The 24,524-nt window shown below is 45.6% G+C and overlaps 2 protein-coding genes across 2 annotated transcripts; one reads left to right on the top strand and one right to left on the bottom strand.

Moving 5' to 3' along the window:
• Window positions 1-1,070: 1,070 nt before the first annotated feature.
• LOC133094553 (HLA class II histocompatibility antigen, DO alpha chain) lies at window positions 1,071-4,005 on the bottom strand. Its single transcript, XM_061195165.1, has 5 exons — window positions 3,924-4,005; window positions 2,508-2,756; window positions 1,787-2,068; window positions 1,554-1,689; window positions 1,071-1,323 (listed from the first exon to the last, which is right to left on the bottom strand). Exons 1-5 carry the CDS (start codon window positions 4,003-4,005, stop codon window positions 1,320-1,322), a joined length of 753 nt encoding a protein of 250 aa, XP_061051148.1. The 3' UTR covers window positions 1,071-1,319.
• Window positions 4,006-9,202: 5,197 nt separating this feature from the next.
• LOC133095721 (HLA class II histocompatibility antigen, DP beta 1 chain-like) lies at window positions 9,203-11,907 on the top strand. Its single transcript, XM_061197453.1, is given in 5 exon segments — window positions 9,203-9,227; window positions 9,886-9,986; window positions 10,626-10,686; window positions 10,689-10,739; window positions 11,627-11,907. Coding segments are annotated over 5 exon segments (519 nt in total).
• The last annotated feature ends 12,617 nt before the right edge of the window (window positions 11,908-24,524 follow it).

Genomic DNA, 24,524 nt, shown 5'->3' with positions numbered 1-24,524 from the left:
TTTCATGCCCTAAAAAACCCAGGTTTTCCAGAAAGCCCTCCCGGACTACTCAGACCTCAGGGATCCCCTCTTCCTATGACCTCCAATAGCACCAGATTATGTCCATGGGTCCCCGTTCCCAGACCACAGCCTGGGTCCAGGATGGCTTCATTGGCACCATCTAGAGCATGTTAAAATATTACAGACTCCCTGTCACCACTCTCCCCAGCCCCGAGATTCTAACTCAGTAGATCTGGGAGAAGCCTGTACTTTTTAAAAGGCTCCCAAGTGACTCTTCCCTGTATTCCAGTTTGAAAACCACCAATCTGTACCACTCATTTGGTACTTGACATAAACTACTTTGTATAGTTACCGCTTTGTGTGCATTTTAAATTTTGTTCACAGTAAACTAAAACCTTCCAGGCCACAGATTTAGAGAGCATTCAGGTGGATCTCTCCTAGACCTCCCTCTTACCAGATACCTTGCTGATCTACTCTGCTACCCTCCTACCTGATATGATTGACCCCAGGCAGAAGATATGGCCATCCTACCCAAGACTTGGGCCTCTTTGTCATGCTTGGGACTCTAGGGAATGTAGAAAAAGGAGATGACATTGTAGATCATGGCTGGATACCAATGGCCTCTTCATGACAGAGTAAATCTGGACAAGACTGAAATTTCCATGAACGCTTCCTCTCCTGGTGCCCTGTAGAACTGTCATTTGTTGCGGGCAGTTGCAATGAACAGGATACTCTGCATCCCTTTTGGGGCAAATCTGAATTCAGGATGTTAATTTCATGATGGCGATGTGAAACGGTCCATTCACAAGTGACACACAAGGGGCCCCAAACTGATGAGTCAAATGGAGCAAGACGTAGCTAGACTGGCCCGGGAATGACTGTCAATCCCCAGTAGCAAGTGGTCATGCTCAGTAGTCATCCCCAGAAGTCCCCACTTCCAGATCCCAGCATCCCTTACACACTGAAAGAATTGGCCAAGACCTGGTAAAATGAATACAATGCAAACACTGTTTAAAATTTTACTGCTGCTAGCCAGGGCTTTGGGTAGAGCAAGAAAGTGTGTGTGTTTGTGTGTGTGTGTGTGTGTGTGTGTGTGTGTGTTTTGGGGGTGGGAAAGGGAACTCCTTGGTGCCCCACAAGTCCCTGCCATGAGTACGGGAGCCAAAAAGGAGGAGACCTATAGGACAGAGGTTGATCCCATTTAAAGTCAGCACGGTGGGGATGAATGTGGTAGACTCTGGCACTGAGCATTCAAGGGCTGTCGACACTTGCCAGGAAGCCGTAGGGTGTCTCCCATACCTGTTTCTCTCAAAGGGCCATTACCTAAAGTAGCAAAAACCATATGACCAAGGTTGTCCCAGCTCACACTTCTGGGATCCCATCTCTGCCCACCTCCCCCAAACCTGATACCCTCGCCTCACCTCTGCTCTTCTATTCCCTGCCTACCACTCGTCCCTGACCCCATCCCTCCCCACAGAATCTCTCATCCTCCACCCTCGTCCCGTGCAGAGTCATCTGCTTTCCTCCCCACCAGACTCCCGGGTCCTGCGCACCTGGGGGTGCTGGACAGGCATGTGCCTGTGATGATGAGGGTGACGCCCACGAGGAAGCCGGCCAGGCCAAGGGCCAGACCGAGGGTGAAGACCAGGGTCTCTGTGGTGTCAGGCAGCAGGGTAGGCACCTGGGGCTCTGGGAGAGAAAGGGAGGGTCAGGGGTCGGGCAAGGGGATTCCAGAGTGAAGGACACACGGGTGTGAGAAGGGGGGGCTGGGGAGGGGGCTTCGTACCCCAGTGCTTAAAGAGCGGCTCGTCCAGTCCCCAGTGCTCCACCTTGCAGTCATAGAAGTCATCCACCGAGGGCACAAAGGGCAAGTAGTGGAACTTCCGGAACAGATGGTCGGGCTGGGCATAGAAGCTGGTCTGGGCCACCCCCTCGGTGATGGTCTGACCGTTGCGCAGCCAGGTGATATTGATGACAGGGGGGAAGATGTTCTCCACGATGCAGATGAGGACGTTGGGCTGGCCCAGCTCCACGTGAGACTTGGGCAGCACAGTCACTCTTGGGGGCACTAGGAGGAACCAGGCCCTGAATCCCACAGGCTCAGCCCTCCAGCTGGGCCTTATCAGGGCTGGGATTGAGGGGTGTTTCCTCCTATTAGCCTTGCGAGAGCAGGGAATGGTCTAGGATGGTGACACCAGGACAGAAGCAGGGGACAGAGGGATGAGAGATTGTGGAGGGCAGAGGGGGCCCCGGGAGTCCTGTATCTGCCAGGTCCCTGATGGGGAGTCCAGCGGGAGGGGCATTTCTCAAGAAGAAGAGGTTGCTGAAGGAATCTGAGAAGATCTAGCACCTCCTGGGAAGGAAAGGGCCTGAGCACAACAGTCTCAGATTCCGAGAGTGGAGCCCAGGAGTCAATAGAGGCCTGTGAGGGGGGGAGGAGGCTTCTCTGGGCCTCCCCTGCCTGCCGGGGGCTTGGTGGAGGGGGGCACAGAGGAAAGGCCAGGTACCGTTGGCGGCTCTGGTACGGTTCGAGCGCTCCACCAAGACGTCCAGATGCACTTTGATCATCATGATACTGGCCAGCCCACTCTGCGGGTCAAAGTAGGCGAAGTTGCCAAATTCAGGCAGACGCCACACAGCCTCCCTCTTCTTCAGGTCCACAGAGAACAGCTGCTCTCCATCGAAATCATGGGTGAACTGACCCGAGCCATCATAGGACTGGTAGAAGGCTGGTCCGTAGGAGCCCATGTGGTCAGCTGTATTGGGTGAGTTCAGGGTCGGGGGAGAAAAGAAAAGGTATCAATCTCATCCATCAGATGTGATGTATTGGGTCTCTGAGCTGTGCCCCATCCTTGGTTCTGTGTGGGGGCAGAGTCCCGTTCTGACGCTGAGCTGGTCCTTGGAGAGTAGAAGGGTTGCCAAGGGATGGAAGGGAGAGGATGGAGGGAATGGGCACATCCCCTGCACACTGGCCAGCACAGAGGCATGGGTGCAGCTTGGCATACCGCGTTAGGAAGAGGAGAGGTTGCCTAAACTTAGGCTTGGGATCCCCAGAGTTAAATCTTGGCTCTGATGGTCTGCCCCAGCTGTGCTACCAGGTCCTGTGTGTGAGATAAGAGGTGAGTGCGGGGGGGGATGAGGAGAAAATAAGTAAGGTTAAGAGCATCCATGGAGCTTTGGGCACAGAGATGCAGTGTAAGTGGATGTGAGGGAAAACAGGTGATAGCTGGCAGGAGTAAGAATTAAGATCTGTGACCAGAGACTGAAGGGATAGAAAAAGGCAGCCCAAGGTATTGCAAAGAGCAATGGAAAAGGAGTCAGAAGTTCAGGGTTCATGTCCCAACTCTTCAGTCTCAGAGCATTATGATCCAATGTGCCTCTTCCCATGACTGAGGCTCAATTTTCTAGAAATTGGGAGTTAGGTGTTCGTTGATAAGATGCCTTTATAATTCTAGGAAATTATTTGTGCAATGATCGTGAGAAACCACCATGTGCCCAGCACGATACCAGGCCCCAAGGAAATACAGGCAAACCAGCTGTAGACCCCGCACACAAGGAACTCAAGTCTAGAGCAGGTTAAAGACAGATAAACAGCTACCTATTGACCTGGTGATAAATACAGCAATAGAAAATGGGCTCGCCCCAAGCCAGGAAGTGGTACAGAAATCAGGATGCTGGGCAGCAGTAGGACGGAGGTTTGGGTCTCAGAGAGGAGGGAGGAATGAGGAGGCACCTGAAAGTGATGCTGGGCTGAGCTGCACCTGTATTTTAGGTCCAGGACAGACCTGATAGAGGTGAGAGGGATGCGGGTAACAGAAGTTGCCCATAAACCAGAGGAAAGGAACTGTTCACTCTCTGTACCATCTGGCGTGTAACCCCACGCCCTTAATCTCCTCTCCTCACCCAGCACCCTCCGCACTCACCCTTGATGGCCCCAGCTTCCTGGGGGCTCAGGAGGGTCATCAAGGTGTGGAGTCCCAGGACCAGCCCCCCACTGAGGACCATTGTCCCCTGGTGCTTTAACCAAATGAGTCCCAGTCGGTGTGGGGGGTAAAGGAAGAGAGGGAAGGTAAAGAGGAAGAAACAGATTCGAGGATGGGGGAGCCCCCTGCTGTATTCAGCCAATCAGAGAAATTCTCTGAGTTAGTGTAGCTGTTGCTGGGGAAAGAAGTAGAGGAAAGAGCCTGGCTGAGAAGATGGAAGAATTCATTGGGCCCACGAGCACCAGGGAGGCTTGGTCCACAGGAAGTCAAAGGGATGGGAGGGGCTTAGATTAACTGTTTCTCCATCCTCCAAGAAGGGATCCTGTGAAGGGAGAGAAAAGGCCATCAGAGCACCGCACAGCTGAGCTCAAACAAATCCTCTATATTAATCCATAGTGTAGGGACTCCTACTCTTCCTGTAAGTTTCTGTGGACCAATTTGGAGTTAAAAAATAAAATAAATTTGGGGATTCCTTGGCGGTCCAGTGGTTAGGACTCTACGCTTCCACTTCAGGGGACATGGGTTCAACCCCTGGTCGGGGAACTAAGATCCTGCAAACCACATGGCGCAGCCAAAAAAAAAGGAAAAAAAATTTTTACTAAGAAACTTTAAAAGGGAAACGCTGGCTACACAGTAGAAAAAATCTTTTAAATCTTTAAATCATGTTTTAAAATATTACTTTATTTCATTATGTGAGGAAAACTGTATAATTGTTAGAGATATTTAGAGTGAAAAAGAGCCATAAGGAGTTCCAGTGGACCTTTCTGAGGAGGGCAGAGGGTGCTGGGTAACCTCCATGTGTCCCTCCATGTCCCCTATGCCCGTGTCTCGGCCTGGAGGTTGTCCTGTGTGGATTGCATCACCCTTACTTTTGGCTTCTAATTGGGAGGCATTGGCAGAATTTAGTCTAATGTAAAATATATATATAAAGTTAACTGTCTATCCTGGTAAAGAGGAGTCTAACCAAATATCGGAAGGCAATGTGTCAAAAGTGATGAAATAAATGATTTTCAACTTGGAAGGGATCTAAGAAATCATCTGAGTCTGTGTTTCCAAACCTGGCCACACAGGAGTATCAGCCACGAAGTGTGTTAAAAATACAGATTCCTGGGTTCCATCCTGACCTGAGTTAGAGTAGCTTTTCCAAAGTAGGGCCAGGGGACCTGTGTGTTTAGCATGCTCCCTAGATGATTCTTGGGCAGCCAGTCTATGGACTGTTTTTTGGCACAAACAAACAAACAAACAAAAAACCACCTGCTCTGATGCTCTTTCCTACACTGAGTGGCGTTGATTTACAATATTGTGTTAGTTTCTGTTCTACAGCAAAGTGAATCAGTTATACATATACATATCAACTCTTTTTTAGGTTCTTTTCCCATATAGGTCGTTACAGAGGATTGAGTTCCCTGTGCTATACAATAGGTTCTTATTAGTTATCTATTTTATATATATTAGTGTGTATATGTCAATCCCAATCTCCCAATTTATCTCCCTCCTTTCCCTCTTGGTAACCATAAGTTTGTTTTCTACATCTGTGACTCTATTTCTGTTTTGTAAATATGTTCATTTATACCATTTTTTAGATTCCACACATAAGTGATATCGTGATATATGTCTTTCTCTGTATGAGTTACTTCAATTAGTATAACAATCTCTAGGTCCATCCATGTCATTGCAAATGGCATTATTTCATTCTTTTTTATGGCTGAGTAGTATTCCTTTGTATATATGTACCACAGCTTCTGCATCCATTCATCCGTCGATGGACATTTAGGCTGCTTCCATGTCCTGGCTGTTGTAAATAGTACTGCAGTGAACATTGGGGTGCATGTGTTCCATCACCTTTTCTTTAAAAAGTGTTGTCTGTACCTCCCCCATCTTCCCTCTAACCAGATAAGCACCTTAGCGTTCTTTCAAATACGTTCAAATACTTCTCCTTCACCAAGGTATTTGATCAGTCATACTTCCCATACCTTTTTGGCACCTCCTGAAATTTTCTCTTACTGGAATACTTCCTCCAAAAGTGTTTTAAATGTATTTGTGTGGCAAACCTTCTGAAGCTTTGTATGCCTGAGAACATTTTTATTATATCATCACTTTGAATAACGTTTAGCTGTTGTATTAAATTCTAAGTTTAACTTTTTTCTCTTTAATATTTTAAATAATATTATCCCAATGACTTTTTTGCATCCAGTGTTGACATTAGGAAATCTGCTGTCAGTGTGTCTCTCCAGAATCTTTTAGAATTCTCTCATTGTCTGCTATTTTAAAATTTGTTATATTGTATCTAAAATGGGTTTGTCCATATCTTACTGTAGGCCATTATGGAGCCTCTTTATGTTTTAATTCTAAGAATTTGTCTCTTTTATTTCTGTAACTATTTCTCCTCTCTATTTTTATTTTTATGAAATTCATATTACCCACATTGGGCACGTCTCTCTTTCATCTCTTTTGGCTTTTCTTCTGTTTTCAATTTCTTTATCCTTCCATCTTTTATTCTAAGAGAGTTCTTTAGTCTAGTCCTCCAGCTTACTGTTTTTCAGTTGTATCTCTCCCAATATTTATTCTCATTAATGTGGTTTTTCTTTTGACTATTATATATATATATATATATAGCTTGTTTGTTTTGTTTTGTTTTTGTTTGGCCGTGACTCTTGGCATGTGGGATCCTAGTTCCCAGACCAGGAATCAAACCTGTGCCCCACCCCCATCCTCACCCCCCCACCCCCACCCCCCCGCAGTGGAAGCACCGAGTCCTAACCACTGGACCACCAGGGAATTCCCGACTATTAAATATTTTTACACCTAGAACGTCTATGTAGTTTTCCCTATATCCCCTAGGTTTTTTTTTTACACAATAGCTTCTCTTATTTTTGTAAATGCATTGTTTATGCTCATTTTAAGTGGCTAGTCTATATTTACTAATACTTCTTTTAAGGACACCTATGGGCCTGTTTGTTGTTTTTCTTTGGAGGTGGTGGTGCTCCCTGAAGTGAGGGAGTTACTATTTTGGCCTGTGAACCAGGACAGGACCAGAGGGGAAGTGAGAAACAGGAAATGGCCTCCTCCTCCAGCTGCCCCTTATATGTAATGTATAATAATATTATGACTTCAAGGTTCCTGTATCAAATCCTCATAGCACCTCTTAATTTCTAGTTCCAATTCACCACCAAGACCATGTGTAAGAGAACAGTGAAGTAGTTTATGTTAAAATTCCCCAAATTCAGACAGATACTCATCCGTATCTCCATACTTTGCTCTCGACCCTATGGGAGAGATCAGACCTTGATCCACAACTGCGATTCAGACATGAGTAAACTAGCTAACATATTGGGGTCTCCAAAGGTGCTCACAGATGACCCTGAAAGAAGTTAAAGGGAATAAAGTAAAGCCTGGCCGGGGTCGGGGGGGCAGGGCTGTCAGAAGAGTAGTGGCTACAGTGCAATATGACGTGGTATCAAAGATGACATTGAATCACTAAGGGCTTAACAACGTTTCTATGGGAAACGCCTTCAAAACATTATGTCTGGGCTTCCCTGGTGGCGCAGTGGTTGAGAATCTGCCTGCCAATGCAGCGGACACGGATTCAAGCCCTGGTCTGGGAAGATCCCACATGCCACGGAGCAACTAGGCCCGTGAGCCACAACTACTGAGCCTGCGCGTCTGGAGCCCGTGCTCCGCAACAAGAGAGGCCGCGACAGTGAGAGGCCCGCGCACCGCGATGAAGAGTGGCCCCCGCTTACCACAACTAGAGAAAGCCCTCGCACAGAAACGAAGACCCAACACAGCCAAAAATAAATAAATTAATTAATTAATTAAACAAAAACAAACAAAAAAAAGTCTACTGCAGAGAAAGACAAATATCATACGATATCGCTTATATGTGGAATCTAAAGAAATGATGCCAATGAACTTATTTACAAAATGTAAATAGACTCATAGACATAGAAAACTGACTTATGGTTACCAAAGGGGAGTGGGGGAGGGATAAATTAGGAGTTTGAGATTAAAATATACACACTACTATATATAAAATAGATAAACAACAAGGACCTACTGTATAGCACAGGGAACAATACTCAATATCTTGTATATATGTTAGAGAATGTAAAAAAAAAGAATATATATATATAAAAAACTGAATCGCTTTGCTGTACCCCTGAAACTAACACAAAACTGTAAATCAACTATATTTCAATAAAAATTTTTAAAAAGTAGGTCTCCTAGAAGATGGGGCACCTAGAGTAGGAGGGGCACCCAGGAGGTCTAGAGGTGATCAGAATTCTGGGTGAAATAAAAGGGGTGTCAAAGGAGGTCAGCAGCAGCATAGAGACAATGTGAGGAATAGTTCAGAGTAAATCAGCCCCGTAGTGAACAGCAGCCATCCTTGTTCCCTCCACCTCCTGCTCTCGGCTAGGGAAGGACGCAGGGCAGAGCGAACATTCTCATGACCTACCTTCTGGCAGGTCACAGACTGCAGTATCTGTACCCACATTACGTGTCCGGGATACGTGCTGCTAGGGACTTGAAAGTATAGCGAGACCAGGGACAGGCCCTGGAGTCGCAAAGAAGGCACCAGAGATGTCCTGCTCTGACACACAGGCATTTATTGGTCTCTGGTATTTCTCAGGAAGGATGCTGTGTAGGAAGAAGTCCCAGAGGAGACCGGGGCTTATAGATCAGTGTGGGGATCACCTTGTCACCATACTTCAAATTTTGACATGTATTAAGTGCTTTCTATGTGTCAGGCCCTTTGCAAGGTGCTAAGTGTGAGTGGAATCACAGATGGGCAGGATTTGGAGGAGTCTTTGGAGACTCCCATCATTGGTGCTGAGGAGCACAGAGATTCAAAGGGACTGGAGGTTTAAATTAGATCTGACAAAAAAAAAAAAAAATTAGAATTCCCTGGCGATTCAGAAGTTAGGACTCTGCACTTTCACTGCTGTGGCCCTGGGTTCAATCCCTGGTCGGAGAACTAATATCCCGCAAGCCACGCATGCAGACAATAAATAAATAAATAAATACATAAAGTAGATCTGATGCTGGGGACTCCCCTCTGTCCTCTTCTGTCGCAGAAAGGTTGTCACCTGCAGTAGGACAAACAGTGTGGTTAGGACTCCCCGGTTAGCAGTGCATCCTTCATTCCTTTACACCTGCTCCCTGCTCCCTTCTATTTCTCCCCTCACAGGCCCCTAAGGAGAAGATGATCTTTCCAGCAGATGAGGACCAGTGAGAAGTCAAGAGGTACCCTAAGGAGATGCCATGACACTCTCTCCAGCTCTCTCCACCTGTCCACCTGCTTGTTTCCTCTTAGACCTGAAGGTTCTCTAGGATAGGGCTCTTTATGATTAATGCTGGAAAGGACCTCAGAGATGATTTAGTTAAATCCTCCATTTATGGGGTAGGAAAACTTTGGACCAGGGGGGTTCTGTGATTTCTCCAAGGTCACATGACTGAGTCCAAGAACATTGTATATTTTATCATTTCACACTGGGAGGTGACGGGTTTAGGGGTAGTCATCAAAATACCTTTACATCGACAGGAATAACACTGAATTGATGTGTCAATGCCTTGAGAGAGAACTACAAAGAGGCTGGAGGTGAGGTGAGGGGATAGAGAGAAAACACTGAACACAAAGTTGTAATTGTGACTCTGCTCTGGACAGAAGGCAGAGGTAGGCCTCTGAGTTCTCCAATCGGACACTCTGCCGAAGGAGGATGGAGACTCAGGAGAAAAGAGGCAAAAGACCACTATGTGGTCCTGGATGCAGCCACTCGACGTCACAGGGAAAGTGGGCAGAGTCTCTTGGGGGCATGGGAGCCTCTCCCAGCCCAGCTCTGCCCTGGCCTCTACCTTCCGCAGAGCTGTACGTGTACAGAGGAGGAGTGACTGCTACTGGGAGTGACGGACCGCTACTGGAAGTGATACCTTTATAACAGAGTGGTGTACATCCAGTTTGACAGTGCCATGGGGGCATTTGTGGCTGTGACCAAGATGGGGCACATCACTGCATGTTCACAGCAGAGCTTTTTACAATAGCCAAGACTTGGAAGCAACCTAAATGTCCATTGACAGATGAATAGATAAAGAAGATGTGATATATATAAAATGGAATATTACTCAGCCATTAAAAAGAATGAAATAATGCCATTTGCAGCAACATGGGTGGACCTAGAGATTATCATACTAAGTGAAGTAAGTCAGACAGAGAAAGACAAATACCATTTGATATAGCTTATATGTGGAATCTAAAAATAATGATACAAATGAACTTATTTATAAAATAGAAACAGACTTAGAGAACTAACTTATGGTTACTGGGAGGGAAGGGGGCGGGGAGGGATATATCGGGAGTTTGGGATTGACATGTACACTCTGGAATATTTAAAAATAGATAACCAACAAGGACCTACTGTATAGAACAAAGATCTCTGCTCAATACTCTGTAATAACGTAAATGGGAAAAGAATTTGAAAAAGAATAGATACATGTATATGTATAACTGAAAAAAAATAATGGAAAAGAATATGAAAAAGGATATATATGTATAACTAAGTCACTTTGCTGTACAGCAGAAATTAACACAACATTGTAAATCAACAGTACTTCAATAAAATGTTTTTAAATGTAAAAAAAGAAAACCCTGCCAAGAATTGGAACATCCAGAGGGAGTTCCTGGGACTGAGACAGAGCGTGGGTGGACATGATGTGCAAACAAACTACACATGGACAAGGGTTTCACCCTGAAGCACAGAGGTGAAAGGGTGGGTGGGAGAGAGAAGACCCTGGAAGGGGTGGGCTTGGGCAGCAGAGGAGGGGAGCACTCTCCATCCCATCTCCAAGCCCCAGTGGGTCCCAGGCTGGGTGGCCTGAGCCCAGAAGGCTTCACAGTGCATGGGGGCCAGACCAGCATGGGAAAAGGCCAGACTCCCTGCTAATTAAACACACAAAAAAGATTGGGTTTGTGGCTCTTGCTACAATTTTCTTTTTTTTTTTTTTGGAGTTGGGGGGAGGTGGGTAGAGGAGACCAGGAAACATACATTAAATGAAGAATGAATCAAGCTACTTCTTTTCTTCTCTTTTTCTAATGAGGATATCAGACCAAGAGATCAAAAGAATGCTATTGGCTGAATATATTCTGATTCTAAGATCATGTTTGGCAGGATGATACATCCCTTTGAACAAGATAGGAAAATGTCAATTTAGGTAGCTTCACAACTGGTTCAACATTTCTGTTCAAAAAATATTAGTTACCAGCCTATACGTTTCTGGTGAAAGTGTTATGGAAAGTGTTATAGTGCTGACTTTGACCCTCTCCTGTTCCTCTCTGCTCTCTCTTTATTGTGTCTGACAAGGCCCTTCTTGGAAAAATTGAATGTTTTACTCTGTTTTTCCTACTCTGTCCCCCATCTTCTGCCTTCAAATAGCTTAATGGATGATATATTCATCTTTAACATCTAAAAGTCAATTTGGCTTAAAAATGGTGAATCACTGTATTGTACAACTGTAACTTATATAATCTTGTACGTTAACTATACTTCAATTTAAATTTTTTTTTTAATGTCAATTTGGCAAGAAAATCACTCAACGCACTGAATTAGCTGTCTCCGTTGTCATAACAAGATTCTTTCCCGCACTCCTAGTCCAACCTAAAGTGAACGTCTCCCCCTCCAAGAAAGAGCCCCTGCAAGCCCACAACCTGCTCATCTGCCATGTGACTGATTTCTATCCAGGCCACATGCAAGTCCGCTGGTTCCTGAATGGACAGAAGAAAACAGCTGGGGTTGCGTCCATCCACCTGATCTATGTTGGAGACTGGACCTCCCAGCTCCTGGTGATGCTGGAAATGACCCGTCAGCAGGGAGATGTCTACCCCTGCCACGTGGAGCACCCCAGTCTGGACAGACCTGTCACCGTGAAGTGAGTTACTCCCTTATGACCCTCTGGTGTCCACTCACTACACCTCGGGGCCACACCACCCCGTGTTTTTCCTCCTCAACCCACTGTGGTCTGGGCTGGGAGCAAAGGAGAGCTGGTGACTCTAGTGTGCGTTTATCCCTGCTCTGGGAAATCCTAAAGACTCTCTCCTTGTTAGAAAACCTCAGAAAGTAACCACCTTCGTGACTGGCCCTCAGACATGGGAACCAGCCTCTCCCCTTGGTCTCCCTTCAGCCCCTGAAGCTGGGACCTGACGGGCTGACATTGGCTCCTGTGGAAGTCTCCACTCCAAGATCCAGAACTTTGGGGTGATTGCCACATTTTTAAAATTAATTTTTATTGGAGTATAGTTGATTTACAATGTTGTGTTTGTTACTGCTGTACAACAAACTGAATCGATTATACATATACATATATCCACTCTTATTTAGGTTCTTTTCCCATATAGGTCATTACAGAGGATTGAGTAGAGTTCCCTGTGCTGTACAGTAGTCCCTTATTAGTTATCTATTTTATATATAGTAGCGTGTATATGTCAATCCCAATCTCCCAATTTATCCCTCCCTCCCTTTCCCCCTTGGTAACCATAAGTTTGTTTTCTACACCTGTGACTCTATTTCTGTTTTGTAGCCACATTTTTAAACCTAGTTTAAAAATCATTTTGACTGTTACCTTAGAATACTGAACATCCCATCCTCTGCTTATAAGCAGAACCAATAGATTAATATAGGGTTTGACGAAAAGAAGATGGTCTCCCTGACTTTCTGTTTGGCCAAGAATTCCTCCTAATGTGGTGTCATCAGACTGCAGTCATAAAGCTGTAAGTTAACTCAGGATTCTAACCATCAAATCAGGTTTTGAACCTTGCCCTCCTGGGGGTAGAGGGTTGTCCCAAGGAAGCATGGAAGGTAAATGATTTAGTACTTCTTTCCTTTCCCTGTTTTATTGGACAACTATAGGAAATTAAAACTGTGGATGGGAGAGGGAAGGACTGGGAGTCTGGGATGAGCAGATGTAAACTATTATCTATAGGATGGATAAACAACAAGGTTCTACTGTATAGCACAGGGAACTATATTCAATATCTGGGATAAACCATAATGGAAAATAATATGAAAAAGAATATATATATGTATAGCTGAATCACTTTGCTGTACAGCAGAGATTAACACAACATTGTAAATCAACTATACTTCAATAAAAAATAATAAAATTAGGGTCTTCCCTGGCTGTCCAGTGGTTAAGACTCTGTGCTCCCAATGCAGGGGGCACAGGTTTGATCCCTGGTCAGAGAACTAAGATCCCACATGCCACGCGATGTGGCCAGAATAATAGTAGTAAATAAATAAATAAATAAAAGTGAAAAAAATAATAAAATTTTAAAAATAAATAAATAAACATAAAACTTTAAAAGAAATAAATAAAACTGTGGGATAATTTTTAATTTTTATGAGAAATGGTCTAAGATTTTTGAGGGAAAAGTCAGATTATCCATTGCCAAGAATCTGAATTTTACATGTTCTGTAAAGCTAGAGAATGTTCAATAGGCTCCCATCTCCACCTAGTGGCCGACAGTGGGATTTAGCCTTGGAGCAAGAAATCAAGGGATTTGTGAACAATTTGTTGGAATACTCCAACATTTTTAAAAATATATACACATTTTTTAAATTTTTATTTATTTGGCTGCGTTGGGTCTTCGTTGCTGCGCGCAGGCTTTCTCTAGTTGCGGTGAGCAGGGGCTACTCTTCGTTGTGGTGGCTTCTCTTGTTGCAGAGCACCGGCTCTAGGCGCGCGGCTTCAGTAGTTGTGGCTTGCAGGCTCTAGAGCGCAGGCTCCGTAGTTGTGGCGCACGGGCTTAGTTGCTCCGCGGCATGCGGGATCTTCCCAGACCAGGGCTCGAACCCGTGTGCGCTGCATTGGCAGGCGGATTCTTAACCACTGCGCCACCAGGGAAGTCCCTACCCTGACTTTTATATGTGTAACCTTTTCTCTAACTTTTTCGTGAAGAATGTTGGAGTGGGACTTCCCTGGTGGCGCAGTGGTTAATAATCCGCCTGCCAAAGCAGCGGACACGGGTTCGAGCCCTGGTCTGGGAAGATCCCACATGCCGCGGAGCAACTAAGCCCGTGCGCCACAACTACTGAAGCCCACCTGCCCTAGAGCCCGTGCTCTGCAACAAGAGAAGCCACCGCAATGAGAAGCCCGCGCACCGCAACAAAGAGCAGACCCTGCTCGCCGCAACGAAGACCCAACGCAGCCAAAAGTTAAAAAAAAAAAACGTCGGGATAAATATGGCCAAATGTAGAGGCTTTGGCAGCACCAGCACTTCTGCAGTTTGGCTGTGCCTCGGACAGCAGCCATGAAAATATACTAATCATTGCTCTGTTGCAATGTTTATATTTTTGTTAAATAATTGAATATAAAGAAATATACCAACAGAAGGCAACCCTTCAAAATTAACTTTAGAAAGAAGGTCTACAAAAGTAGAGAGTCATAATATCTATAAAGTGAGTGTGATCATCAGAGAACATCTAGAGCAGCCCTGCCCAATAGAACTTTCTGCTTTGATGGAAATGTTTATATCTGAGCTGCCCAATAGAGCAGCCACTAGCCACATGTACTCTTGAGCACTGAAAATGCCATTGGCTGGTGCAACTAATGGGCTGAAATTTTCATTTAATTCTAAACTAGTTAAATTTAAATTATAGCCGTATGTGACTAGTGGCTACCATATTGGACAGGCAGAGTAGAGTTTACAATCTTTCTCTTAAAAAAAATGTAGGCCCTCTCTTAGTAGCCTTTACTGGAGGCTGTAGGATAAGCTGCTAGAAAACTGAAAAATGAAAAAGAATTTGAGGGACTTCTCTGGTGGTCCAGTGGCTAAGACTCCGCGCTCCCAATGCAGGGGGCCCGGGTTCGATCCCTGGTCCGGGAACTAGACCCCACATGCATGCCGCAACTAAGAGTTTGCATGCTGCAACTAAAGATTCCGCATGCCGCAGCTAAAGATGCCGCATGTGGCAACGAAGATCCCGCATGCCGCAACTAGGACCCGGCGCAGCCAAAATAAATAATAAATAAATAAATATTAAATTTAAAAAAAAAGAATTTGAGAAGCCAGGGAAGGTAGAGATAAAGAGTCTTTTCTGGTCATAGATCATTAGATTTGGGGATAGCAAAATCTCAAAAACATAAGAGGCCCACTAGCAACTTAATACATTTACAAAAGAGATTAAAGAAGCATCAAAAACCGTCCAATTCTAGCAGATACAGAAGCTACAGCCATAGAAAGAATCTTGGCAAACCCTCAACTCATGCAGTTGAGAAGTGCTGGGAACGAAGCCAAAGGGAATCCCCAAGACAAAGAGCTTACAAATTTTAAGAACATGTTTTCTCAGTACATACAGGAAAGGAAGCACTTCAACACACCTCCTCTGATTCACCCTCTGAGTTTAAAGAGCTTTGCCCTGAAGATCAAGCCAGATCCTCTCCCAGGACAGCACAAATAACTTCAATTTCCTTCCCTCCAGATCTGTTACAGTAGTAGATCTGTCTGGAAACACTACACTCTATTAAAACTTTGGACAAAGGACAATATTGCAGAATTCTAGGAAATTTGGGATACAGGATCAACAGGAACTTTTAATTAGGAAACCTAATCTAATAAGAGGGCTATTTTGACTGTTGGGGCATGTGGAGGAGAAAGTATCTAAAGGAATAAGTTGTGATAACATTAAATGAGGTTACAGAGAAACAAAAAAGTTCCTATGGTGATTTCACCTGCCCTTGGGTATGTTGAATTTACTACTGCAATTCCGGGAAATAGAAAAGCTCCCACTCTGAACCTCTGGAATTTCACTTCCCCACCAAAAAAATGTAAATATGAAACAGTGCCAAGTCTCTAACAGAGTATGTAAAAAAACAATTATGATAAAATAGTTGGAGAAACTTGAGATAATCCATCCCACCAACAGAACTCTTTAACATCTCATTTTGGCCAGTCCAAAGGTAGGTGAATCTCAGAAGTTAATTGTGAATTATAACAATATTAAGAATAATAGTTAGGAACTTCCCTGGTGGCACAGTGGTTAAGAATCCACCTGCCAATGCAGGGGACATGGGTTCGAGCCCTGGTCCGGGAAGATCCCACATGCCGCGGAGCAACTAAGCTGGTGCGCCACAACTACGGAGCCTGCGCTCTAGAGCCCGTGAACCGCAACTACTGAAGCCACGCGCCTAGAGCCCGTGACCCACAACAAGAGAAGCCACCGCAATGAGAAGCCTGCGCACCTCAACGAAGAGTAGCCCCCCGCTCACCACAACTAGAGAAAGCCCGCACACAGCAACAAAGACAATGCAGCCAAATAAATAAATATAATAAAAATGAAAAATACCATATAAAAATAATAGCTAATTCTTTTTTTTAATTTTTATTGAAGTATAGCTGATTTACAATGTTGTGTTAGTTTCAGGTGTACAGCAAAGTGAATCAGTTATACATATACATATATCCACTCTTTTTTTTTAGATTCTTTTCCCATATAGGCCATTACAGAGTACTGAGTAGAGTTCCCTGTGCTGTTCAGCAGGTTCTTATTAGTTATCTATTTTATTTAGAGTAGTGTGTATATGTCAATCCCAATCTCCCAATTTATCCCTCCCTCCAAATAGCTAATTCTAAATATTACTCAGTGATTAAAAAAAAGAATGAAATATTGGACAATAAGGTCCTACTTTATAGCACAGGGAAATATATTCAATGTCCCGGGACAAACCATAATGGAAAATAATATTAAGAAAATAATGTGTAGGGCTTCCTTGGTGGCACAGTTGTTAAGAATCCGTTTGCCAATGCAGGGGACACGGGTTCAAGACCTGGTCTGGGAAGATCCCACATGCCGCAGAGCAACTAAACCTGTGCGCCACAACTACTGAGCCCGCGTGCCACAACTACTGAAGCCCGCATGCCTAGAGCCCGTGCTCTGAAACAAGAGAAGCCACCGCAATGAGAAGCCCGCGCACCGCAAGGAAGAGTAGCCCCCGCTCGCCGCAACTAGAGAAAGGCTGCGCACAGCAACAAGGACCCACAGAGCCAAAAATAAAAAATAAAATAAAAAATAAAAATAAAAAGTATAGTGACTGTTAAAAATAATAATAATAATGTGTATATATATAAATGTATAACTGAGTCACTTTGCTGTACAGCAGAAATTAACACAACACTAAATCAACTATACTTCAATTTTTTAAAAGTAAAACAAAAATTTTTTTAATTAAAAAATAAAGAATGCCATTTGCAGCAACCTGGATGGACCTAGAGAATATTATACCTAGTGAAGTCAGAGAAAGACAAATATTATATGATATCACTTATATATGGAATCTAAAAACTAATACAAATGAATCTGTATGCAAAACACACTCACAGACATAGAAAACAAATTTATGATTACCAAAGGGAAGAGGGAGGGAGAGACAAATTAGGAGTAGGGAATTAACAGATACAAACTACTATACCTAAAATAGATAAGCAACAAGGATTTACTGTATAGCACATGGAATTATGCTCAATATCTTATAATAACCTATAGTGGAATTTAATCTGAAAAAAAATATAACTGAATCACTTTACTGTACACCTGAAACAAACACAATGTTGTAAATCAACTATCAATAAATTTTTTTTAAAGAATAATAGCTAATTCTTTTTTTTTAATAGCTAATTCTTAAATCGTGCTTACTAGATGCCAGGGATTGTTCTAAGTACTTTTTATATATTTCACTCATCTAATTTTTTAAAAATAGGGCTTCCCTGGTGGTGCAGTGGTTAAGAATCCGCCTGCCAATGCAGGCGACACGGGTTCGAGCCCTGGTCCAGGAAGATCCCACATGCCGCGGAGCAACTAAGCCCGTGCGCCACAACTACTGAGCCTGTGCTCTAGAGCCTGCGAGCCACAACTACGGAGCCTGTGAGCCACAACTACTGAAGCCCGCGCGCCTAGAGCCCGTGATCCGCAGCAAGAGAAGCCCCCGCAGTAAGAAGCCCGCGCACTGCAACGAAGAGTAGCCCCGGCTCACCACAACTAGAGAAAGCCCGCGCGCAGCAACGAAGACCCAATGCAGCCAAAAATAAAATAAAATAAAAATTTAAAAAAGGTTAAAAAGAATAAATAAAAATAAACAAAATGTGGTTAGCATTGTACCTGATATTATTTCCTTAGTAAAAGATCTTTCTAAGTCAATCCTTGATTAGCGTGTATGCATTCATCTGGCTGATATATTCTTCTCAATATCAATAAACTATGTCCATCACCAGTTTGCTTTCCCTTGGCTGCCCCAACAAGTCTCATTTATTATATGACCTCAGTAGATTTTTTTCCCCTGAGGCACAATCCAATAAAGCAGAAGTTAAAGAGATGACCTAAACCTAATGCGAGTATTAAAATTGTTCGTTACACTTATGACACATTAACCAGGAGTGAATTGAAAACAATTATGCCTGTGAGGAACGTTATGGGGGTGGTAGAAATAGCCTTTATCTTGATAGTGGTGGTGATTACACAATGAATATGCTTGTTAAAACTCATAGGACAGTACAGCTAAGGAGGATGAATTTCATTGTATGTAAAATATATCTCAGTAAACCTGATTTTTTAAAAAGCAACTGCAACCCAAAACTATGTCTTCCCTTATTGATTTTATGATTAAAAGGAATGAACCATAAAACCATAAAATTTTCAGTAAATTGGGGGAGAAAAATTCTGCCTAAGATCAGGGAAAAGCCCTCGCCCTTGAAACACCCTACCCCAAAAAAGAAGACCAGAAATTAATTGGCATGTGTGAATTCTGAAATCTGCATCTCCCACATCTGTATTAAACTTGGATCTCTTCATCATATTACTAAAAATGGATCCAAATCATATGGATCTTTAAACAGGATACCTTAGGGCTGTGCTGTCTGATATGGTAGCCACTAGCTACATGTGACTATTTAGATTAATTAAAATTTAATAAAATTAAAAATACAATTCTTGTGGGACTTCCCTGGCTGTCCAGTGGTTAAGACTCTGTTCTCCCAATGCAGGGGACACGGGTTTGGTCCCTGGTTGGGGAACTAAGATCCCACATGCCGTGTGACCAAAAAACAAACAAAAAAATAAAATAAAATTCTTTAGGTGCACTAACCACTTTTCAAGTGCTTGATAGCTACATGCGGCTAGTGGCTGTCATACTGGATTGCACAGATGCAGAATATTTCGTTCATCACAGAAAGTTCTAGTGGACAGCACTGCTCTAGAGGGCAAATAGATATATAGACCACTGGAGTTTAAGGATTGGAGTATTGAATACATATCTGTATGGCATGGGTCTCTGAAAATTCAACTGGCTGACATTTCTAATTAAAATCACCTTGAGATGATACACAGTCTAACTATTTTACTTATACTCCAACAAGGCCAATTACCTTCTCACTCAGAGGCAAGCACACCAATAGAGATAACTCATGGTGAAGTCAGGGAGGAAAGTGTGACACAGGAACAAGCTCTAGGTGCCTGTAACAGCCTGCAGAAACTTCAAGAAATCCCTAGAGGGAAGTTTGCCAGCAAAACAGAATACCTAGCCTATTTGTTTTTAAATTTCTGCTTAATACTTTGCCTAGTGCTCGGGGGTAGATAATATTGGAAACCCCTCCCCTCAGGGCAAATATGTTCTTAAACGATTGATTTTTATGGAAATTGTGGGACTGCTTTATTGGTAAAAGCAGCCACTGGAGAATTCCCCCTTTCTGGATCTAAAGAAATTATTTAGAGACATGGCAGGCAGAGAATTGTTCCCCAACATCCATAATTCCACAGTTCCTAATAGAACTTTCTGTTTTATTTGCGCACATGGACTTCCAGAATAAGTCCTAGTTTCCCATCCTTCTTTCCAGTTATGTGCGGCCACACGTAAGTTCTGTCCAATGCTCTGTAAGGAGAACTGCTGTGTGCAACTTCTAGAAGTTGGCCTTATAAAGAGGGTGATGAGTCCTTCTTTCCCCTTCCTCTTTCCTGCTGATTTGAATGCAAACCTGAAAGCTGGAACTCAAGCAGTCATATTGCACCTGAGAAGGAAGAGCCATGTTGAGGCTGGTGGAACAAGAAGATGGAAAAAAGTCGGAATCTCTGACACCGTTAAACACCATACCATCCCTGGAGCTCAACGTGAGAGAGAAATAAAAGTCTATCTTGGTTAAACCACGATTGTTCTCAGGGTATCTGTGTCTTACAGCTCAACCTAATCTGAACCAATATATACAGCATCTCTTGTTCGCAGCCAAGCTATAACAAGAGTAGATTCATGGAAATGTAAAATGGAGCTCTCAATGTACATATCACCCTCAAGCATCAGATACAGTAAAATGATGGAATGGTTTCCTTCAGCCCCAGTGCAGGACTGTCACTAAAAGCTCTCTCACAGCTGCTTATCTTCTTGGTAATCACACCTTACATGGTGCCTTGTCCAACATGGCACCCTCCACGGTGCTTGTCAGTAAAGAGCCCCAAAACTGTGACTGACAGGATGGAGAAGGAATCCCAGATGCTGTTGTGTGGGCCCATGAGCATCTGTTGAGTTTGGTGCCATATCAAAGGATTTCAGAAAGGAGCTGGTATAGATTTACTTGTGGTAATAAATCAATAAGACAATACAGTGGCTGATATACTTTCCAATATCCATGTTGCATCCCGAGCTGCCAGGTAGGAGACTTAGTATCTTCAAAGCTTTTGCAATAGCCATAAAATCGCTCTTTAGGGCTTCCCTGGTGGCTCAGTGGTTAAGAATCCGCCTGCCAATGCAGGGGACATGGGTTCGATCCCTGGCCCGGGAAGATCCCACATGCCCCGGAGCAACTAAGCCCATGCGCCACAACTACTGAGCCTGCGCTCTAGAGCCCGTGCTCTGCAGCAAGAGAAGCCACGACAATGAGAAGCCCGTGCACCGCAGGAAGAGTAGCCCCTGCTACTCAACTAGAGAAAGCCCATGCGCAGCAATGAAAACCCAACACAGCCAAAAAAAAAAAAAAAAAAAAAAAAAATCACTCTTTAAAGACACAGCAAAGTGGAATTGGGCTTTTCTACCGCTAAGTGGTGTCAGGTATGTCTAATGAATGAATGTTGGTGAATGTCATGTTTGATAGTGACATAAACAGAACCACAACAGCTATAACCAAAGCATGTTCATGTACTTTAGGCAAAGAAAATGTGTAAGAATTCACGCAGTGGTGCCATATTTCACTGACTTGATAACCAAGGGAAGACAGAGATATGTAGACCATGGCCCTCTGGGGTATGTCATGCTCCCAAGTACAGTTACCTAAGTTGTCCAAATTTTACAAGTTGTTTTTTGACCATAAGTCACAGACGCCACAAATATCAGCTCAAGGCTGAGAAGCAGCTCCAAGATGTGACAGGCTAGAGGACCCATGCCCCCAGCCTTCGCGCTATAATCTCATGGTCCTCCCCACTCCTAGTCCTCCCCCCCTAAGCCTCCCAACCTGTTGTTGGCTGTGTATGTGTCTAGGACCTTCACACCCTCCTCCAACCTGGGGGGCCCAAAGTCACTCCCCCAAGTCTCTATTTCTCTCTCCTTTATCTCCTTTATCTCCTCCCCATCCCATCTAGAAGCCTCCACTGTCCACAAGCCACTGGAGCCCCTGCCAGTACCCACATGTCCAGATTCCAGGACGCTTGCACTAACCACGCCCAGTCACACCCCAAAACTTCCACCTCTGGGTGCTTCCCCTATCTTTCCTTAGAGCCAGGCCCCAGCTTTCTGGAGGAGGGGGCAGGAGATGCCCCACTGCATGGAGAGGGCTGTGGTCCTGGCGTCCTCGGCTGCAGCTTGGCACAGAATTGCTCATAAAACCGTTATACAGGGTTGCTTGGCATACTAGTTAAATAGACTTTTGTGGATGGGCCTGGGGACCTAACCGCCGTGTATAAATGTTAGTTGAGTAAATGCATGGCTTTGTTTCCACGGAGAAAAGCTCTCTGAGCTCAGAGCATCTGACCAAAAGTGACCTTTGGGAACACTCCCCTCTGTGCTCCAAGGGCGACCTCTGTGGGTTTGGCTCCAACTGCAAAGAGAGCTCCGGAGAAACCTCAGCTCTGGCCCGGCTTGTCTGGGAGTGGGTGCGGGCGAGCGGTGTGAGGAGCATCTATTTAGGTCTGATCTTCTGTTCAGCTGAGGCCTGGGATTGGGGGGAGAAGGGTGCCTGAAGCCATTGAGATGGAGGGGAGGGCGTGGCTGATCCCAGAAACCACGTCCATCGCCTGATTCCATATAGACGAGGGGCAGGGGCTTCTGCGCCATTCGGCTTCCTCCTGGGTTGGGGGAGTGGGAATGAGGGTTCAGTTGGTGATGCAGGAGGGGCGGCGGTTTAGGGACGTCTTAGGGCGCGGAATCACTGCGCTTGCGCTTTAGCCGGGCGAGGTCTCTGCGCCGCCACCAGGGGGCCGCAGAGGCAGAGAGATGCGCGGAGCCCGAAGAGCAGGCGCGCAGAAGGGGGTTTTCACCTGCGCTTGGTTTTCCTGCCCACCCGCCGCCGATGCGAGGCCGGACTTCTAGATGCCCGTAGGAGAGCTCCCTGGGATCGATACTGAGTTAGCTCCAACACTTCAGGGTTTCAAAGATCGGGGCTTTGTCCTTGCCGTCGGGGATCCGCCAGGAGGAAGAAGTACGGGGGCGCTGCCTACTGGGACTCCGGGTCTGGGGTGCAAAGCAGCCCCTCCCCGACCCGCACCGGGGGTTTGCGGAAGAGAAACAGGGACACACATACGTGCACACGCTCGTACACCGTCCCCCTCCCGCACCAGCAGCCCGAGGAAAGGGGCGTCGTAATCAGGAGGCCCTGAAAGAAGTCTTCATCTCCTGCCAGGACGGGAGGGAGGCAGGATGTGCTGTATGAGGATGGGAAGCCCAGGAGCTGCCAAGAATGCCCGGCTGTGCAGCCAGCCCTGAACAGAGGAGACACCTGACCCAGAGGGCTCGGAGCTGCTGAATAAACCCCGAGAGGGGCCGCCGGCGGGCGGCACGGAGTCGGAGGAGACACTGGGCGAGGATTATGCATCTTGACACGGCACAAAGCCTGGAGTAATGTAGACCCTAATACACACAAGCATGAGGGGCCCCAGCCGCAGCCCTGGCTTTTTATGGCAGGACATGCAAGCCTGTACCAAAGGGACTGGGGCGGTAAACGCTGTCGTGAAAGTGAGCCTCAGTCTCATCTGCAAACAGTTCAGGCTAGACATCTAAGGCTCCTTCCAGCCCTGAGGTCCCTAAAGCTGGGGGGTGATGGGGTGTTTTAGGTGAAACCAGGGAGGGCACGCACACCCTCACACCGAACCAATCCAGTGCCAGCGTCAGGCAGAACCCTGGACCCCCACCTGCTGTCACTGGGGGATCCGTTTGAGATTCTGAACTCGTATGCCAGGCTTTATGAACTCTCTCTGCACCCTAACACCCCAGCTGGACAGGCCCTCCAGGAAATAGGGATTAAGCCATTCATTTCTGGTAACAGCTCAGCCGGGAAGAAGGGGCGCCACTGGATGAGAGTGGGGGTGGGGATTGAAATAACAACACAAGCACCACACACATACACCCCAGCAGGAGACAATCACATTTTTTAACCGTCAGTCAGAATGGACGCAGGTCATAGTGCTAGACAAGGCCCTGGGAGTCCCATCCAGATGCTGCACATTAACCCTTTAATTGCAGGACCAGAGAAGGTGAGGGGGCACCCAGGGGAGGGATGGGGGTGGCCAGGATGGCAATGGTGTACTGGCGGGGCTCAGGGCCACGGCGATTTCCCAGCTAACGTGGAAGAATTTCAATAGTTCAACAGTCTGCTGACCGCAGGCCCTGCACACACCCCTCACTGTTCCATTTCTCCCCTGAGGGACTGGCCTGGTCCCCAAGTAGCAGGCATTCCTGCGAGCCCCAGACCAAGTGAAAGACAGCAGGCATGCGGGTCGCAGAGCCAAACACCTGGTAGGTAGAGATGAGCGAGCCCCACCCTGGGCAGAGAGAGGCAGAGCCCTGAGACAAAGGAGACCATGTATTACAACGTTCACAGTGGGTGCTGCAGGTGGGGTGTGAGGGAGGCGGGGTTTGGCCCCCAACCCCCCACAGTCTCTGAGGAGAGCCCTGAGGCAAAGATGAGGGTGCCAGGCTCACCCCTGGAGAGCCCTGTCTCCAAAGTCCGCTGATTTTTGTTGGCATTTCTCTCTTTATCTTTTTTGTCATTTTGTTTTCCACTCTTTAAATAATTAATATAATTACTTTTAAATACAAAATACACAGTGTCCTTTCTCTTCCACGTGTTTGGGGTGATTGGGAGGTAAATTTTAAATAAGGGTCTCAGCTGTCGAACAGGGCACAGGCTCCAAGTGGGAGGGCCGCGAGCCCCAGGTGCACCCCTCTCCTGCACTGCCCCTGACTGGGGGCTCTCGGTGCCCTGGCCCAAGGCCCCCTAGATGGCGAGGAGCCCTTCTGCGAGGTGGCACAGAGCCGATGCTGTGGGATTCCAGGTGGGCCTGGTGTCGATGCACAGGGTCAGACAGA

This window comes from Eubalaena glacialis, chromosome 7, assembly GCF_028564815.1.
Source record: "Eubalaena glacialis isolate mEubGla1 chromosome 7, mEubGla1.1.hap2.+ XY, whole genome shotgun sequence".
NCBI lineage: Eukaryota > Metazoa > Chordata > Mammalia > Artiodactyla > Balaenidae > Eubalaena > Eubalaena glacialis.
Note: the sequence above shows the minus strand (reverse complement) of the source record. Positions and strands in the feature narration are given on the sequence as shown.

Bases quoted from the DNA above. Each gene is read 5' to 3' on its own strand.
- LOC133094553 (XM_061195165.1), bottom strand. From the start codon at position 4,005: ATGGTCCTCAGTGGGGGGCTGGTCCTGGGACTCCACACCTTGATGACC. The intron at 2,069-2,507 runs GTACCTGGCCTT...GGTTCCTCCTAG, and splicing joins CCGTACCAGAGCCGCCAACG to TGCCCCCAAGAGTGACTGTG. The intron at 1,690-1,786 runs GTACGAAGCCCC...TTTCTCTCCCAG, and splicing joins GCCGCTCTTTAAGCACTGGG to AGCCCCAGGTGCCTACCCTG.